Source organism: Nilaparvata lugens, chromosome 3 (assembly GCF_014356525.2).
Source record: "Nilaparvata lugens isolate BPH chromosome 3, ASM1435652v1, whole genome shotgun sequence".
Classification (NCBI taxonomy): domain Eukaryota; kingdom Metazoa; phylum Arthropoda; class Insecta; order Hemiptera; family Delphacidae; genus Nilaparvata; species Nilaparvata lugens.
This window is the reverse complement of record NC_052506.1, coordinates 26409102-26429791: the sequence shown is the minus strand read 5'-3', so window position 1 is coordinate 26429791 and position 20690 is coordinate 26409102. Positions and strand designations below refer to the sequence as shown.

The 20690-nt window shown below is 30.6% G+C and overlaps 2 protein-coding genes across 2 annotated transcripts; both read left to right on the top strand.

Annotated features, from left to right (window-relative positions):
* Positions 1 to 556: 556 nt before the first annotated feature.
* On the top strand, positions 557 to 8450 carry LOC111047551 (clavesin-2). Its single transcript, XM_022333320.2, is given in 8 exon segments — positions 557 to 786; positions 3423 to 3514; positions 4064 to 4217; positions 4584 to 4744; positions 4747 to 4776; positions 5738 to 5848; positions 7061 to 7205; positions 8091 to 8450. Coding segments are annotated over 8 exon segments (831 nt in total). The 5' UTR covers positions 557 to 683; the 3' UTR covers positions 8126 to 8450.
* Positions 8451 to 12780: 4330 nt separating this feature from the next.
* Positions 12781 to 20427, top strand: LOC111047550 (clavesin-1). The gene is made up of 8 exons (XM_022333319.2): positions 12781 to 12925; positions 13982 to 14144; positions 14810 to 14901; positions 15498 to 15648; positions 16471 to 16667; positions 17478 to 17588; positions 18112 to 18256; positions 19751 to 20427. Exons 2-8 carry the CDS (start codon positions 13982 to 13984, stop codon positions 19795 to 19797), a joined length of 906 nt encoding a protein of 301 aa, XP_022189011.2. The 5' UTR covers positions 12781 to 12925; the 3' UTR covers positions 19798 to 20427.
* Positions 20428 to 20690: the final 263 nt, after the last annotated feature.

The following is a 20690-nucleotide window of genomic DNA, read 5'->3' as shown; positions in this document are numbered from 1 at the left end:
ATCGATGGGGGAGCATATATGAAGTATGTAGAATTAATAATTTTGTGTACGGTAGCATGATTTCAGAATTATAATTCTCATGTTGTCACTTTGAAGGAAACCTGTGATATTATGCATAATAATTATGCTTCTCCAGAATTATGCTTTCAATGTCATTGTTAATTTGAAGGAGACCTGTGATAGTATATAAGTTTTAACTACTTTTGAATTTTTGAATTTGTTAATTCGGCAATATGTGGGCCTACATTGGAGTTCTACACTTGTAACACTTGTAAGTGTGCTAGATTCAAGTCAATACTACTAGAGTAATCTCTAATCTTTTATTATAGGTAGAAGGAAATTATTATGAAAATTGAATGGACTCTCATTTTTAAACGGACCCCAATCCATCTCATCAATCACCATCGCACTTCCCATTACCCACGCACAAGCAAAAAGTTCATGTAGGCATCATCTTTAATAAATGAAAAATAACACCGTCAAATTCACCTCTCCCTCTAATGGCCGACAATCAAATTTTTACACATACCAGAGCTATCGCTCTCCCAGTTACTCTGTGACCCGATTGACGGGAGAAGAGGCGCATCTCCGAGATAACAGTTTGTTTATGGCGGCAGCTACACCGAAGTTGCTATAGTTGCTAAGATCACAGACGAAGGGACCATTCTTCGTTGTTCTTCACGATGGTACGCCCCAATAAGAAAGCCAAAAACGCGGCAGCAAATATTTTCAACGATAGCCATCGAGAACAGCAGCTGATACAGGCGCTCAGGGTTTTGGTCGAAGGTAAGTGCAGTGCAAGTGATGCGATCCAGATCGTTTATCATGAAAATTAGTTCTTTAGACACAAAGTTCACTTCAAACTGTCAGCATTGGTTGAATGGGAATCATCAATGTTATCTATAAGGATAACTTATTGATGGATGTTATTTACCGTATAAGTATGAAGTAAATGAAATAAACCAATCATATAATCGTGATAAGTTTTCTCTGGTTTAAAGTGGACTAAAATGAAAATACATACTATATAGGTACTCAAAGCGAAGCTTCACATACCAATATTCAAATTGATATGTCATTATAAAAATATTGCAAAAAAGTCATACACTATTGTAAAATGAATACCAGTATTTGAATAAATATAATTATGATGCATGATTTGGATTAATGTTAACACATACGGTACCTTGAAAGTGACTCTGGGTATCACACTTAGTGATATAGAGTATAATTGTACTCTACACAATCTATTTCTTAGTTGTATAAAATTTGAATAATAGCTCCGTTATTCGAGGTAGCCTACTTTATTTCCATATTCTACTCCTCTCATCATCGCACTAAATGTTCATACTTACTTAATCGAAGCCTCTTCTACCTTGTGGTGTAGAGTTTACGAGAGATTTCCATCTATCTGAATATTCTTACTGAATGTTCATATTATACGAAAAATGATTTCTGTATTGGCATTGTGAGGAGGTATGCAGGATAAATATTGTACATTTTTTTCAATTTCAGAGTAGCATTGCCTATCCACTGCTGTTTATTTTCATATTGATTGAAAAAGCTTACTCATTTCTCATGTTTGAAACAATTGGAACACAAAATCACGGAGTTTCAGGGTTACTTTCTCCAAAGTTGGTTCAACTATTTAACATTTCATCATTGAGACAGCTTATGGTTTAAACTGGAATTCTAGTTTCAATTTTTTGAACCCTTAAGTCCAACCCTTTAATCCCTTAAGCGACCCTTAAACATTACATTTTGAATAACAATACTTTGAACTCATACTTTGAAAAAATAATTTTGGGACACCGTGACTCTTGGTACGGTACTGTAACGTTTAGTAAGCACTGGGACATCTGAGCACCCTACTCTAGAAGCATGATCATAATCAGTATCACATTTTAAAAAATCATAGGTACAGCATTATAATTGTCATTATTCCGAAAAGAGCATGCTGGTAACGCTTTGCTGGCAGATTTTCAAGCTTAATTATCATTTTTCCAAGGAGAGTATAATTTGTCATTCTCCCATGTGGAATGCAATTTATTATTCTCTATTCATATGCATACATGAGGAAAAATAAGATTACAAGAAAAGAAGTATTTTTCCAGCTTACTCTTATCCAATCCAATTTCTACAATTTTACTCTCATTCAATTCAATTTTTCGAATCGGTAGAAGCGTATTAATTTATTTCAAATTTTAAACACAATATCCTGTTCAATTCCGAAAACAAATATCCGAAAAATGTTCAATTATTATCGATGCAGCTTTTGATAAAAAAAAAACCAACACAAGTAATAGTGAGTGCATTACAGTATCGCGCCACAGTAACTCCTATCGCAAATCCTACACCAAGATGGAGCACCAATCAGCTTCTCCCATTTTCTGTAGTGAAGGGGTGAGGGGTGGAAGGGATCCTCAGATGCTTAGCCATTGAAGGTCATTGCTCTCTACGACACAATTTTCATGTTACATAAGAAAAAACCGCGTTCATTGGCTGTTTGAAATATATTTTGAACTCACACTTTTCTTTTCAGAACTATTGTTAGATAATAATTATAGTATCATGCTATGAGACTGCATCGTATTTTGTCATAGAAAATGCGTTTTCATAAGTTTATTGACTCAATGGAATAGGAAGAATGCCAAACTTTCAAAATCTGCAAAATTTTTTCAAATTTTCGAAAATGTTGCTTGTGAAAACGTTTATGTAGGTACTTTAAGGATCACCAAAGTTTTTCACCCTATTCAATGATTCCCCATACTAATTCTGTTCCTCATCTTCCAATATATTGAAAAAAATTAATATAAATAAGTCTCATATGTTACATGAATAGGTATGTCTTTAGTATTGGATATAAGCCCATAAGTTATTCAAAACTCATGCCTAAAAAAAAACTATGATGGCTTCACAATTCTCAAGGTTTGATTGAAGCCTTTCAAATAATTTATTCTAAAGCTCAATTGCACAAAATCCTGTTGAGTTTCAATCGTGATTAAATACCACGAGAACCAATCAGAGGACGAGTCCCCTTTTTAAAAATAAGTATTTTCTGATTGATTTCCGTGGCAATTGATCAAGATTAGAATTTAACAAGCTTTTGTGCAACCGAACCTATAAAATGCTTCAACTAAACTCTTAAGAATTGTGAAGCCACGTACTTTGTACGTACTTATGTACGTGAAGAATCATCAATGTTCATCCTATTCAGTGATTTTCCATTAATTTTGTTATAAGTTTTCAGTTCATTATAGTTTCGCTGCTCTCCCTTCTCAACTATTATTCCGGCTTTCAAATATAATTTTTGCACTTATAGAAGATGCTTATTCCATCACTCAAAGACAACCTCGTTTGAGAAAATAATAGCGTAAAAAATTCGTTTGGGAAATTAATATCGTAAAAATTCACATTTTCAGAGGAGGAGAATCTCACGTGTTCTACATCAGACACTTTCCTCGTACGGTTCATAAGGGCCAGCCTCCATAATTTACACAAGTCGCATTTGTTGGTAAGAATTATTTCTCATCTCATAGATACGGTATTACTATAAACTATATGATAGAGAAATTATGAACGTTGGAAGACTTGTGATAAATACATGAAATATAAAATATTGATAGGGCCTATTTATCTATTTTATTTATTTATTCAACAGAGACAAAAACACATAATCATAAAATGATCAGAAATGGAAAAACAGGCGTGGCTCTTAGTATTCCATGTTTGATGAAATAATGATGTATTATTATTACTATTTATAATCTGTTTATGAATGGTTTGTACATAATAAGGGTCTCTGGGTAATAATTAATTTATTATAAACTTGAAATCATGTGGCGTGATTGTTTAAATGATTCCTTATAGATTTATTCTAAACTTTGAGTTGAAACTAAACAAAACCTTCAGATGAAATATATGTACTTTCTATATTAAACTCTCATAAAAAAAGATTCGTAAATATTTTCATGCTGACCAATGCGTGAAGTAAACTAACTTTAAATATGCAAGGTATTTTATCTCTCGATATTTTAAAGTATTCTGTTCATTTTCTTTGAAGGTCAAGGATTACTTCAGAGCAAAACACGAAAGCCCTCATGAGTTTGTTGTGAAAAGTCCGAAAACCTTCGTCCAACAGCTTCAACGATATGACCTTGGTTATCCTCTAAAGGAAGTGGATAATTTTGGAAGAAAAGTTTTATATATCAAACTTGGTGAGTTAAAAAGTTCAGACTTTCTTTCCTGCTGAGAATCTTAAAGTATTTTTCTGGGGAAAGACAATATTTTTACTTCTCAATTAAAATAATGATATATCAATAAGCAAATGGAAATAAATGAGAGATTGTATTTATTCAAATTCTTGTCCATATTTGCAATAGCACAAGTCCTCGGGGAGGTTGTACAGCATTTAATTGAAATTTTTGTTTGATAATAATAACAATAATATTTTTCAAAAAATCGGTTACATAATATCATTTTAATAAATACATATATGTTTTTATGAAATAAGCATAGATTGAATTAAGTTTTATTTTCATTCTGAACCGATTTTATATAAATTTACTATTTTTTATTCACAGGGGATGTAGATCCAGGAAAAGAGTCATGGCTGGACCTTATACAAAGTATGATAATGACACTTGAAACGTATTCGCTACAAGAAGACGTTCAAGAAAAGGGACTCTCAATGATTCTTGATTGTACGAACTTCACACTGAAAATAATGAAATGGGCGACTCCAAAAAAATGAGAACTCTTATGAAACTTCTTCAGGTAATAGAAGGTTAAACAATTTTTAAAAATTCTCAATTATCTCACAAAATTTGAGAGATAGAATACTCCTTCAAGATATTGAATTTATTGACAAATTTTTCAGAAAACGGTTTCAAATTTTTCAGGGCCGGTTTCCGAGCTCGGTATTTTTTAGCTAAGTAATTACAACAGAGCTGGAGTCAGAAAATTGGCTTTCCGAAACGGGACTTACTGTAGTCGTAGTCCACGTTTAAATCAAATTTCGAAAAAACTAGAAAATTGAACACAAAATAAAAGAGATAATAGTGTAAAGTTTCAGCTATTTTGAATTATTTAGGAATGTTTCATTTCTTCAAGAAAAAACGTTTCAAATTATAGAAATGAGAAAATAAAGACAACCTATCATAAAAACTACGCCCCGTTTCGGAAAGCCAATTTTCTGACTCCATCCAGCTGTGCGAAGTCTAGAACTTAGCTGAATCCCGAGCTCGGAAACCGGCTCGTCGTTTGCATAATATCATAGCCACTCATAGCCCTCTAATGTATTAGAAGTGGCTATGATAATATGCGTTTATCCTAAACCAGCCTATCTTCAAATTTAATGTTGAAAATGATAAAATCTAAGAAAATTTTGACAATATATTCACCATTATTTACTGTATCAATATATTATTTTAATTTTGAAGTTTAATGATTTAAATAATTGAATAAATTTGCGATTACTTTCAAGTATGGTAATAAAACAGACAGACAGATGAAATATATTTATTTCAAGAAAATGCAGTTCACAAAATAATAATCTTATGTACTCAAACACAGTTTCAATACGAACAGCCACAAAAAATAAAAACAATAATATGATGAATACATTAAGCTGAATAACTTTCAACAAAATGCACTCCATGAGATAAACATATTCATTATTATTTTTTTAAACATTTCACAAGGCATTAGACTAAAAAAATTGAAATTTTATTTACAGGAATGTATACCAATCAGGTTTGAAGTGTTCCATATCGTCAATGCCCCTTTAGTATTCAATATTTTCTACACCACATTGAAGCCGTTTATGAATGAAGAATTCAAGAGGAAAGTAAGTACCGTACCGTACTCATCTACCGTACTAAAATATAAATAAGTTTGTGTTTAACTTCTGAATTATATTTTCTACCAAACTTCAATTTTTTCAAGTCTAGTCATTATTGAATGCAATAATTTTTATTTGAAATAAAATTTTCCACTAAACTTCATTTTTTTAAGTCTTTAGTTTATTATTGAATGCAGAATTCTTATTTGATTCGGTTTCTATCTATCTAAATTATTAAATTCACATTTGAAAATTCAAACTTGGAGTCAATTTGAAGATGAAATGTTCAAGTTCGACTCGTGTTCAAAAACATATCATAGGCTATCAAAATAAAGACAATGTTTTTCTCACTCAACTTATCTCTTATGTCTTCTCACATCCAAACATTGTTGCGATCCTACGTCTTAATTTTTTCAGTAATTGTTTGATTGTATTATTATTTGACGTAATTTCATTTGGTTCACATACGAGGTCTCAATATTGCTGATTGCTATTTTTAAATCATCACAGTATCAGGCTGTTCACAATGTATTCACAGCTCATTCAAGATAATCCAGACAAGGAAACTTTTTTATGGGAAATAATAGGAGGAACAATCAAGAAGATAGCATGACGATATTTGTTTTTTACTTAAAGTTTCAATTTTCGAGCAAAAAGCTTTTCTGTGGTAATTAGGCTGTTTATACTCGTAATATAGTATAAATAAAGTTATTTGTGAAATGAAATTAATATTGAATTGAAGAATTGAGTTGAACTATTCTATTCAGGAAAGTTAGACAAATGAGAATTATTTAATTATCTCTAGGTGGAAAGAATTTTCTTTAATCTAAGTATCCTAGGATAATGATCCAAATATATATTCCGTACAGTACTGCTCATGAAACACCATGCTGTGATTGCTGCTCATGAAACACCATTCTCCACTTCATTTATTTTTTCATTATTTCTCTGATTCATGCTGATTTTGATTGTAGAAAAATGAAAAATATACTGTCAATTTATTTATCTACTCATTCATTTGGATCTATTTAATTAGTTGAAACTATTTTTAATCTCTGCTTATGAAACTTACTTTAAAATTCAGGGATGAGGGATAATTTTATCTACATTCCTCTGTTTATAGTGTTGTTTTTGATTGTGTATAGGATTGTGGAACTATTTCACTCCGATTCAATGAGAAAAAAAATCAATTGAAATTTATTTGATTGAATTTTTCAGCTGAACTGGCACAGTGGTAACCTTAGAACCCTCGATCACTACATGGACAGGGAATTACTACCATCATGCCTGGGAGGTAAACTAGAAGTAGAGGAGATTGAAGACTGGTATAAGATAGTTCTTGAAAATGAAGAATTTTTCGCTGGTGAGTTGCAGAAAGTATTCAGTCGTTAATTCATTGAATTCTATTAATTAAAATCAAGAATGAGATTCATCATATAAAATATTATGTAAAAAAATGTATTCCTAAAGTATAAGTGTAGGTTTTTACTGAAGCATGCAATAAAATCTACCTAGGTGTAACTATCATTTTGTCATGGTCAACCTTGACCTAGTAACTATTGTAATACCCAAGTCTTTAGAAGAACTTTTCATAATTTTTAATTTTCAATAATATTTTTGTGTTTTTCAAATTTCATCAATTTGATTTTCAGTTCCCACTCACGTAGCTGTGTCAGCCACACGGGCTTTATGTTTAGGGATGTTCACTTTTATTTCAGATTTTCATTTCTATATTTTTGCCTTGATATTCTATGTTATGTTTGTTTATGGAGTAAATAAAAATAATCGATGAATTCATTCATTTCACAAACAAACATAGTACGTGATCACATTACAATGAATTGATGTCAAATATATATATTGATTGATTGATTAAATGGAACAAACATAAAATATTTTATTTTCATTATAATATGTAATACTGAAACTTCAATAATACAGTTAAGATTATTCCAGAACAATTAGCAAAACGTTTAACCTTATAGGGAGTCATTACCTTGATAATTTTCAATCATAAACATGATTCCATCCAAGTAGATTAGAGATACTCGAGAATGAATACCTCTTCCAAAGAGATTCCTCTATAAGAGAAGAGAGGCTTTTCATCGAATGACCTTATGACATGATTCTTACAAGAATACTAAATCAATTTTAATCAATAACTACAATTTTATAATGACAATTGTTTAAAAATATTCTATTTTTAGTTATGTGATTATGTAATATTAATCTCTTAATTAATTTACAGATTTAAGAAAAATGGGTTACTCCACCGCAACTTAAGCTGATTCCTGTGGATCTCTAAGAATGGAAAATAGCCAAAGAATATGGAGGCCTGCATAAGTTCAACTTCATGCTGAGAACTTACACAATTATAATTTTCCACCAATATTGTCAGCAATAATGTTGAATTTATTGTCAACAGTCTATATTTTGTTAGAATTTTTGTGATAAATAGGCTGCTATCGCGTTAATCTTGATCGTACAGTAGTGAACTTTATATGATTTTATGTTATATTATATTACTTCTATATTTTGTAGTAAATAAACATTTTTTATGGTATTACTTCTATATTTGTAGTTATTAAAATAATATTTTCTATTCTGATCTCTGATGATTCTATTTTATTAAAATCTTCTAGTGATCTTGATTCGTCAATTAAATGAGTTTAAAGAAATTCAACGTGCAATCACTGCACTAGTTCAAAAATATATTCAACAAAATAAACAAGCAAAATAAGGGAATCATATTACACAGTACTGCTACCTGAAAAAAATAAAGAGCACTGGAAAAACGTGAATCAGAGTAAAATAAGTTATCGTTTCCATTCTCTAGTGGATAGAAATTTCTGAAATTACAGTGATGTAGACTACCACTACTACTTGATTGTAGTCAATCAAGTCGAAATTATCAAAGGAATTCATTCAATAAAACTAACTTTTATGTACCTAACCTACATCACACTCACACATTGGTACTCTATCCCATGTGATGTATGCCAGGCTTTAAATGAAAGTAGCTTTTATATACGGAAGTATTTTAGTTATAATAGTAACTATAGCAGCCTTCAGCCCTATTAGTAGCAGCCGATGATATTCATAATAATTGAGAGCCTACACCCTGCTGTGAATTCACAATATTTCTTATCAAATTGGCTCTGAAAATATATAAATTTATTGTAGCCTATAGTGGCTCAATAATTGACAATGCAATATTGTCATCACTGAAATTTAGGAGAAGGCGTTCCAACACTTTAATAAATAGGTATAGTTTGTTTATCGTGCATTCAAAAATACGATCTGATTTCAATTGAAATTCACATTATGGTGCTTGCAGCAATTAATTTCCCTGAATAGGCTACCAAATATAGCTGGAATGAAGCTGTACTTTCAGTTGAATGTAGAACTGTAGAATGTAGCTATAAGTATATCTTGTATCTATATAAATTATTATATAAAAGCGAAATGGTACTAACTCACCACTTACCAAATATCAAAATATGGCTTATAGTTTCTACAGATGGAAATAGATTGGAAGTTTTATTTGTTCAAATGCTAATTAATTCCCATTTGACAATGCTAATAATTTCCATCTGTATAAAATACGGTAGTATTTCCGCTATTGCTTTGTATAAAATGAGCGCTGCAATCCATAGATTGTCATTTTGGTGTAAGGGTAACCATTTCGGGTTCGATTCCCGGGCTGACAAATAATTTTTGTATAGTAGCGTTCATCGAATTTTCATCTAACTGTTTACCCTGTAGTCAATATTTGCAGTAGCAGAAATCTTCGGTGTGATTTACAGCATTTAATTGGGATTTTTGTTTAATAATTACTGTATATATTTTCTGTTGGCCTTCTAGAGAACGTATTAGAAAAAATAAAAAATACGCCCAAAATCTGCTTTTTCTCAGCTTTTTCAAGAACTAAATGACAAAAAATGTTCAAATTTGGTGCACAGGCTCAGCTAAGGTGTAAGAATGTTGTATTGGGCGAGTTTGAAAAAAAATGCCAAAGTTCTACTCAATATCGGTGGTTATTGAGCGTTTCTCCTACGTTTTCTAGGCTTTTTCAAGAACTAATTGACAGAAAATGTTCAAATTTGATACATAAGCATTCTCCAAAGTTTTTTCAATGCATTCTTTTGAATTTTTTAGTAGATTGGAACTTGAAAGGAACTTTTCAATAAAGAACTGGACTGACATAAAAAATTCTTATAATCTCAATTACGTGGGAAACGATATTCATATTCAAAATGGATAGATATTCTTTTCAAGTTTCAAATCAAGTTTTAGTGCCGGTTGCACAAAAGTCGGTTAAATTTTAACCGTGATTAATTCCACGAGAACCAATCAGAGTAGTCGTCTTATCAAAAAGGCCTTCTCTGATTGGCTCTCGTGAAATAAATCACGGTTAAAATTTAACCGGCTGTTGTGCAACCGGGCCTAATTGTTCACATTGGTACACATCAATTAATCAATTAATTATGAGCTACATTGGAAAGCAGCGAAATACAAAATTAAAATATTCCAAAAACAAAAATGTATTACTACATTATAAAATTAATACAATTACTATTCAACAGCAATGAACTAAAAACAACTATTCATCGATAATGAAACTTGAATAATCAATTGCTTCCGAATAACAACGCAACAATAATAATACTGTACAAAGCATACTCTTCTTTTTTTGAGGGAATATACCATCATGTATGATAAAAAAAAATAATAATGTGAACAATTACTGCTCACAAAGTGCTTCATGAAGCCCTTGTCCGTGAACAGGAGTTGAGGTTTAATCGGGAAGCGATATAAGATAAGAAAAAAGCCTACACACACTCACACACACACCCGCGCGCACACACACATTCAATCACCATCATCAAGTAATTTTATTGATTGATTGTAGCATTTCCTCACTTTAAATATATTAAGAATTTCTTGCTGAAACTGCGAAAAAATGGGAGGAAGAATCACCAACATAATTCATGACAAGGGAAGAAAAAATAAATAAAATGAAAAATAAACAACTACATAGTTTGTTGATCATTGTTTTATCAACAACTAGCCTACATAGTTACGGTATCGAACTTTTCGTGAACTTATATGGATAGGAAACAATAATTTCCGGTACAGAGGCTCATCAAGAGTCTAAAAATTTTCAATAGAGATAGCTTCAAAATCTCGCCTGTGATACGACCAAAATAGCAGTTTTCCAGCATTTTCCTGCGTAATGTCAGTCAAATGGATCCTAAAAATCTGTATTAAACTATTTGACGGGAGGAAGCAAGCTCAGTAGAAGAGATATTTTTTAAGAACTAATTGACAGATGATGTTCAAATTTGCTAAAGAAGTTAAGCTAGGATCTAAAAATTTTTTCTTGAGATGACTTAAAAATTATACGCATAAGATAAGCGGTTTTACTGCGTTTTCCTAACCTTCCGCAGCATTTTTTCAGTAATTTCTCAGATTTTTCCAACTTATTGACAGAAAATGATCAAATTCGGTTTTGGTTCAGCTAAGGTGTAGATACAATTTTATAATATAAGGTCTTGAAAATTACGCCAAAGATACGCTCAAAATCGCCGTTTTCCAGCGTGGTCACAGTCAACTGGTGATTGATTCGAGCCTAAAAGTCTGTATTTTACTATTTGACGGGAGGAAGCAAGCTCAAATGGACATTGCAGGCGAGCGTGGCTGCCGTTCTCATCTCTGGTCTGGATGATTCAGTTGAGGGTCCAGGGTGTGGAGCCCCCTGGCTACACAGATAAGGCGAGCGATGTGTGCCTGCCGATAAGCTCTGGATAGAATAAAAATAAAGGATTATATTGAAAATTTAGATGTGACAAATGTACTATGCGCAAGGAAATAAATTTCTGTCCGCGCACAGGAAAACCGGTAATCATAATAATCTTGATCACAATCATTAAAAATTGCTATTTAATGGTTGGGCAAGAAGTATTTCGGATTCAGTTGAAACATAGTCCTTACACCATACGTAGGTACTGCTTGACCTGAGAAATGTTGAGGTCAGATTTGGTGTCCCCAGCTACTAGGCCTAAAGGGTGAGTTATAATTATTACATATAGAGAAAATATAGCACAAGTATCAATTTTATTCTTCATGGTTATATATATATGAAGATGAGGAAGAAAACTTTACAAGAATAGCAAATACCCATAACTCGTGAATGCTTGCAAATTTCACAATTATGATATCAGATCTGTTTTTCTTGCTTTAAAGAGCATAAGGATGCAGAGTTTCAGTGAATTTGAAATATTATTTTTTATTTTCACAGAATGTTAGGAAAAACATGAACTTATCATGGGGCGCCCTGAAACGCGTCCAGACTGGAAAAGTAAGTTGAAATTATTATTATTATTATTGCAAAAGTGGAAGAAGTGCTTCATAAAGCTTAAAGTTCATAATATAGTTCAAGTTAGGATAAAGACCTGAAAAGAAATTTAAAAAAAATATTTATATGTATTTTTGCTATTTGGCTATTGCTATTTTATGTGTTAAGCATGATTGAAAAATGCATGACAAGAATCAATCATAATTGAAATGATTGAGAGGTAATATTCCTACTTTGTCGGTTGCATTAGATCTGATCTCTGAATTTGATGAGTAGAACGTTACTAGATTTCATATTTGGAAACAAGTCATGCCTACAAAAGTGATCTTTTTTTAGATGTAACTCTTCCGGGATTGTATCCTCAATAATTAAATTGAGAGCTTTTCATGAACTGCGAATGATAAGGTCATCAATCCAGTAGACATTGGCCTTTGTCGTTGTAAGAAAAAATCTATTTACAAATGAATATGGCAATGATAGGCGGGCATTGACCTCAGCTTCTAAGAGACTTCGTACAGCTTAATATTTGAGGAAAAAATTTAACCCTTCCTACTATTGCGATAAACTGTAGCTAACCCAGATTCCAAATGTCTATGGAGAAAAAATATTAAAAAACAATTATTGTTGAAAATCAATTAAGTTGCAACAGTCACCTCACAGTCGAAAGAGACGCTGGTCGAGGAAAGTACTACTGTGCCCTAACAAGGTTTTCTTCAATTTTGAAGGTAAGTAATTTGTGTTTTTCAATACATATTATTTAACTTTGATAATTCTCCACAGTTGTATTCAAAAGATATTCATTCTATTTTCTTTATCCATTTTCAATTAAAAGGCTCAATATTATTTTTTAGTTTAGGTACTTCTAGCAACTTGACTTCTGCAATAACGATTTCAATAATATTTCTTTTTTTATGAAAATAAACAAACACCACATATTTCATCGTTATAAAATTTTGAAGAAAGTTATAGTAGTTCTGTAAAATGAATCTAGATGATGAAATTATGCGTTTTCACTCACAATACTGCCGGTATCAGAAAAATGATAAATGTTGGAAAGCACAAAAATCTTGACAATACTGGCATTTTATAATGTATACCATCAACTTTAAATATTAAATCATTTGCTTTTCACTCAATATATAATACCTGGATAGTTAAACTTAGCGACTCAATAAAAATACGAACTCACCCACATTCAATTCTCATCAATGTGTGAATATACAAGATTGTAATTAAATAATAAATAATTGTAGAATTATCCTATTTTATGGTAGAGGTGAAGAGGAAACTATAAGGAAAAACTCCCCATGAAGAGAAGTATAAAATTCCATTTAATAATGACTAACCCACAATTTTAGAGGATCCAAAATAGGCTAAATCATAGTTCAATTCATGTGAATTTTAGATTGGAGGATGTAGAACTTAAAATCTTCTTATCTGAAAGTGGATTTCTTAGAAACACCTCATAGAATTCAACTTTTTATCTGATACATGGGTAATGTTATAGCCCTAATGATCACCAAAATGGTGTTTTTATTGCTATTGAATGAACTGTACCGTGTATTATATATTTTTAATAATCATTCACTCGTTTTGTATTGAAGGGTCAAACAATTAAAAAAGTAAATCAGATTCATTTTTCAACAGTCATTCACTTCAAAAACATTAAGAAATTGAAAAATATACTGTAGGCCTACGGTACCGTAATTGTAATTAAATTTCTCATCTCCATTGAAGTGATTTTCGCATTTATTATTTCTCATTCATACTATAATACGCAGATGCCGATCACTAAAGACGAAGATGCAGACGTTGTGATGTGTCGTATTTGCACGGATCCGTTCGATATCAGCCTTGAGCGCAAAATTCAGGCAGAAACCGAGCTTGGTGAAACAAAAGAGAAGCTAGAAGAGAGCTTGAAATTGCTGAAGAAACGGTTAACAGGTAGGATAATCATACTGATGTTAAACATAATAGGCCTATATGTGTTAAACATATAAACAAGATAAATCATAAATAAATATGCAATCAATTATCAAGATTGATTTCAAGGGCTCACAAGACATCTCTTGTTAATTGAATATAATGTTAATTTGTGAAAAATATTCTTATTAAACTTTCGAACTTAGAGAGAGTCTGAAGGTACCGGTGTCCAAAACACTGTGTGATTAATCTTCATTCATTTGATGGATTTATATGAAGCTCTTATACAAACGTTGAAAACTTGATAATTCTTCAGAATAAGACGATCACTAGTTTTATATTTCATATAATATATATTTTTTCCATTTCCAATCATTTTTTGATTACAGTATGTGTTATTGTCTCTGTTGAATGAATAAATGAATGAATGGAGAGTATTGGAGGCTTTAAAGTGTATTCGTGCTAAAATTATCGGGCACGAATACTAAATTACACAATTTTTCAAAGGATAGTTAAAGCCTCATTAAATTTGATTTATATTCATAATTATATTTATCGTTTTAAGCCTTAAGTCATAGAGATATTTCGAATAACTCTATGCTATCGCTTATATACGGTATTACACATGAAATAATGATTTTTAAAATGGTCAGTGGATCAGCAAAAATAACTTATTCTCTTTACAGAAATCAAGGACTTAGAACCAGAGACTGAAGACATATTCCTCACTAGCTTCTTGAGAACAAAGAAACTTAATGTTGAGAAGGCTTTAAAAATGGTAAGTTCATTTAGATTAATTTGTTGTATTTTATTATGTTAATTTGATTAACAATTAAAACATATCTATCGATATGTCATATCTATCATGTGATAAGAAACAAATAAAAACTTTTTCAACTAGTTAGAACAATCGTTTATCACCCATTAATATCCATTGATGATTTGATTTGTTAAACAAGAAGCCAAATCATTGAGAGCATTTTTAAAAATTATGAAGCTCTGTGAATTTGAATAAAATTGATCCCTACTATCTATTCTCCTGAATGCATGGGATACAGTGTTAGAAAGACCCAAGGTATTTAAAAATACAGTAGATTATTCACTGAAAATATAGGCATGGCTGCGTTTTTAATTGAAAATCAATGCGTTAAGGATTTTTTACTGTCACTTGATAAGAGGTCCCGTGCTTTTAATGATTATTATGATTGGTTTCTTTATCTTTGGCCTACGGTAGGCTACTCATAGTTTGAAGTATGATGAGTATAAATTGATTAACTATTATTTTTTAATTTTCTGAATCTTTGACAATTCAAAGTATTACACTAAATTGAATTGAAGCTAATATCAATTTTAGATTGTGGTGATTATTTCCAGGTGAAGGAGTTTTACAAAATAAGACAAAACTATCCGAAATACTTTGAGCCTTGTCTCCCATCACAAAAGGGTTTCATCTATGATTTATTTTTCTTCACAATTCCACCGGAGAGGACTGATTTAGGAAGAGCTATGTTGGTAACAAAATGTAGTGAGTATTGTGACATGATTCCTTTTTAAACACGAACAGAACAAACTTAAATACCCTAACGTACCACTTTATAAGTTCATCCATATATCACCGAATTTAATATTTCACTGAATGGATAATTCACAATTCGACTATTTCAATTTCAATTTATAATAATATTATAATGAAAATATGAAGCTCAGGAGTCAATCAGATCAGAAGTATTCATCAATGATTCAAGTGATTAATGAAATTTATTGCAGACTAAAAAATGTCTTCAGTAGTTTAGTTTTTCAAGAATCCAGTATGAAAAATTGTATTTTTCTATAACTTTGCTTACAACACAAAACAGTCAACTTTAAAAACCCCATCCCAATAAATTAAATCATTCAGATCAGGAGTACCTATTTATTAATGATTTGAGTAATGAATGCAATTCATTTTAGCCTATACTGAGTGAAATTTCCGCAAAGTATATTCATTCATTCAATAATCCTGCAGCGTAAAAGCTTGTCTTTAAGAGGAGTTTTTTTTCTGGAATTCTCAATATCTAATTATCTTGAAGTTTTATATCATTCTATTTAATTTTCTACGAATTTTTATTCTGTTTCCATTTCCCATTTTCCCCCATATGATGTACCGTAGTATGTTTATATAATGTTGGCACACATCAGAACATATTACAAATTACGTGAATGCTCTAAAACTCAAACTACCTATATATATATAGAATTTTATGTTTGTAGAGAATTTTATATTGTATGGATTCTGATATTATGTATGCAGTTCTGCATTTTCAATGTTATTTGATTAGTTGAAAATGCTGTTTTATTTCTGAAACAGAAAACATGGATCCAAGAATTGTATCGTCAGACATGATTATCCAGGCTGGGATGACAAGTCTGAAATTGTGCCTTGAAGACCCTGGCATTCAAGTGTCTGGAATGATAATACTTCTTGACTTGGCCAATTTTACTGTTATGCAGCAGTTAAAGCTGATAACACCCAGAGCAGCTTATATTATTGTCAGCAGTATTCAGGTATGAACTAATTCTCAAAAACTTCTCAGTTCTATTGAAGAATAAACCTTATTCGATGGTGAAGAAATTATTCCATAATAGGTATCTTATAAAATGCTGTAATATATTTTTGATATCCCTTATAGTTGCAATTCAATTGTTTCATATAAGAAGTAAAAAGGAAGCTTTTGTCAAAACCACAATTTTGTATTTGATATTTTAGGGTATCGGTACCAAAAGTGGAGTAAAAACACCTTATTATTGAAACATGTGAGATGGATTCAATATAGGGATGAAATACTGATGCTATAATAAATCTTAATTATAAAAAAATCTCAGTACCGGTACCCTTTTTCAAGTCTTGAAAATGGCATCTATGCTGAAACATGTTGTGATAGAATAATTCAAAAAGGGTACTGAGATTTTTATTTTTCTTTCTATTTATAGCCCCTATACAGAGCTTAATTATGTTATATATGATATATTATGTTATGAGGAATGAGAACTTCATATTTTCAATTCAAAAATTAATTTATTTCGCACAACATATTATTACAAAAAATTGTACCGGCTAAAAATACAAAAATAAAAAATACTAATTGAAATTAAAATATTAAGCCTATTCATTGTATGATTTATTATTATATAATTCATTAGTACATAAATTCATGAATATGGCTTGATGTTATTGTTGTTTTGGGAAGATAATCTCCCATTCTTATTATAACGGTATTAAAGACATGATTAATTGGAAATTATTGATTAGAAAATTAACTTTATTCGTATTTAATTCAACAAAAATCTATTAATTAATAAATATTATTTTTTCAGGACTCATTCCCAGTGAGAGTTCGTGAAATCCATGTGGTCAATGAACCATTATTTTTCGACGCAATTTATGCTTTTTTCAAACCTTTCCTGAAGGAGAAGTTCAGGAAAAGAGTAAGTATAAGTATAAGGAACGTTTCAAATCTACAGGCAGTAACTTATACGTAGTAGAAAAAAAAAAATATAATGTTATTCATTCATTGACGATTCATTGATAGGTTGACTAATTTGAACCTTCTACCTATCATCGATTCATGTATATATTTTCAATATGTTATGTCCTTGAATAATTCATTTAAAAATTACTGTAGAATGTGGTACAAGGGTAGTTGGATGCATCTCATATATACTATTGCAGCTTTTTGTGGATAGGATTTTATTTTTGCGCATTTATTACCATTTAAATTTGAAATACGAAATTGAAATTCTTATATTACTAGAATTATCAAATAAGAAGTTTACATTATATTTAGAATGGTTGAATATCACAGTTGATATTTCTCAAGTTGATAAAATATCAATCAATGGATAAAAATATCAATACTGATCAATTCAGTCAATAATTTGTAATTATACCTCTAAAACTTAAAGTTTAACACATTATTTTTATAATCTGTCGTGAAATTGTTGTGAACAGATAAAAATTCATGGAAGCGACATGTCATCCCTGCATAAATGGGTGAGCCCTGATGTCCTGCCTGAAGAGTATGGAGGAAACCTCCCACCCCTCACCAATCAACCCATGATGAAACAGCTGTACAAAAGTGAAAACAAAATCAAAGGTACACAAAAAAAATCCTTGCGATCATTTCTCAACACAATTGAGTTTAAATGGAAATTTATTGTAAGGGATACGCACTTTTCACTTTCCCATCCCACTTAACAAAATGTTTCAAGAAAAGACAAAAGTAATTTATCATTGATAGTAGTTGAAAGTATTTAAGTAATGGTTACAGATGGAAAGGTGGTATAGGAATAGTTTGAAAGTTGATATAGGTAGGAGATTCATTAGGAAGAATTCACACTCCTTATTTTCCCATCATATGTAGGTATACTAAAAGGTGTCAAGAAAAGACAAATGACAAAAGGTTAGATTAGATTATAGTTATTTATTGATGTAAGGTAAAATATATTCTGGCTTTTATAACAATTCACAATACGGTATATGACAGTATACTGTAGCTAATTTTTCAATGAATTTTACATGTGTGGAGAACTGCCAATCAGAATGAAGATTGGATGCAATTTGAATATCGATAATATAATATTGTGATTTACATTATTAATAAAGAGTAACTATATGAATCGGCAGTGTTTCAACAAATAATTTCGACTCTCTGGAAATGATATACAATAATAATCCTTCTTATCAACACACGACCGGATGGTCGTTTATCTCGATAGTTACCTAATATTACCTCTATGCTTATAAAGGTAGAAAGTAAAAAATGGGAATACAATAGCCGTAAGATTACTATTGACAATGGTTTGTTTCTGTTGTTTTCATAAAAATACTCTTACTGTTAGAAAATATTTTGACTGACATTTTATGTCTTTTGTGGTTTAGTCACATTTTATGAGATACTCCTGACAATACCTTGTGGCATTGACATTTTGTGAAATAGCTCTCATATCTCAACATGTGCGAAAAATGAAAATTTTTATCAGAAATGAACAGGAAACTTGTCTGTCATGCATCAAACATGTCTTTCAAGATTTCGAGTAACTAACACTCGGATGTTCGGTCGAAATTACAATCTTTTATTTGCAATACTATTCACTTACCTACATAAATTGAAAAAACAATTTTTTTAATACTCACTTTTTTCGAAATTGAATGCTTTACACAATTGAATGTTTCTTACACAACGCTCATGAATTCATAAGTTTTTCAATTAGTAGGTGAAATGCTCATAAAGGTAATGATATTTTTTTCTCTATTAACTGATTTATATTCTTACATGACGTAATTATAAGGGGATAATGTGTACAAAAGAAGTTTATTGGAAGAGTTAAGTCATTTATGTAATTAGGTAGGCTACACAGTGTCATTAACAAAAAAGTTCAAGTTCATTCGAGCTGTATCCTTAAACTGTCAACTCTCATGTTTCAACATTCATATTGATTTCGCAAAAAAAAAATGCTATTAGATAAAACTACTTTGTTGATCATATGTAATCTGCAATGTATCAGTTTCATACTCTTTTTATATATGATATGATGTCATTGTACGGTATGTACCTACGTTACCTAACTCTATTCTATTAATATTTCAGATTGGATACACTATGGTTATATACCAAAGAACGTCATCCCTAGATGATGGAAAATAACGTGCAGAAAAGTTATCAATATTTTTCCAGGACTTCATTCGCAGAGTTTATGATATCAAAAATATCAACACATCAAAAGTTACAAAATCAAATTCCATTTCATCAAGTTTTTTAAATAAATTGAGTAGAGTATTCATCTTTCAATAAATTTAAAATGTTTGAAGTCGTCAATATAATAGCAGAGAGAATAAGTACTGTATAAAAATATAGATTGTATTTTTATATGATAATACGTAGGTACGGTACTCTATAGTAAAGTGGAATTAATACCATTCTAACGATATTATGCTATAATGCTATAACGATATAATGCTATTCTATACCATTCTAACGTGACGTAGTATAGTGAATTGAACAACTGTCAGTCATTTCAATTATTTGTTATGAAAATAGTACTTCATTTTGATGTGAGATCTTCAAATTAGAGTTTCCAATAATTGTTAATATTATAATTATTAATATACTGTATATGATAACAGTGATGAATACATTTTTTTCTCAGCTTCCAAGGATACATTTTTTCTAGAATCTAATTGAAAGGTGGAATTCTTCCCTATCCTTTTAATTCTTCATTTTAATTTAAAAAAAGCACATCATTAAATTCTCAGTGTCTTCTCAAACTCGTTTTCATTTTTTCAAAGTTAGATTGTACAACTGACTCTAGTAAGGTTCACGTTATAATTGCAGTATTTGATTAACATTGGTTTTGCTATCTTTTCTACCATTCGAAAAAGCGCTATCCATTTTTAGCTTAGCAACGTTGCAAGCTCGTTTTTTTTAACAATTATCAAATATAAAATTAACAAAATATTGAATCTCAATTATGAAAATTTATTATTGAATGCTTGAAAAATATATTTTCTTGGCGAATAACATAAAATTG

Bases quoted from the DNA above. Each gene is read 5' to 3' on its own strand.
- LOC111047550 (XM_022333319.2), top strand. From the start codon at position 13,982: ATGCCGATCACTAAAGACGAAGATGCAGACGTTGTGATGTGTCGTATT. The intron at 14,902-15,497 runs GTAAGTTCATTT...GATTATTTCCAG, and splicing joins TTGAGAAGGCTTTAAAAATG to GTGAAGGAGTTTTACAAAAT. The intron at 17,589-18,111 runs GTAAGTATAAGT...TGTTGTGAACAG, and splicing joins AGGAGAAGTTCAGGAAAAGA to ATAAAAATTCATGGAAGCGA.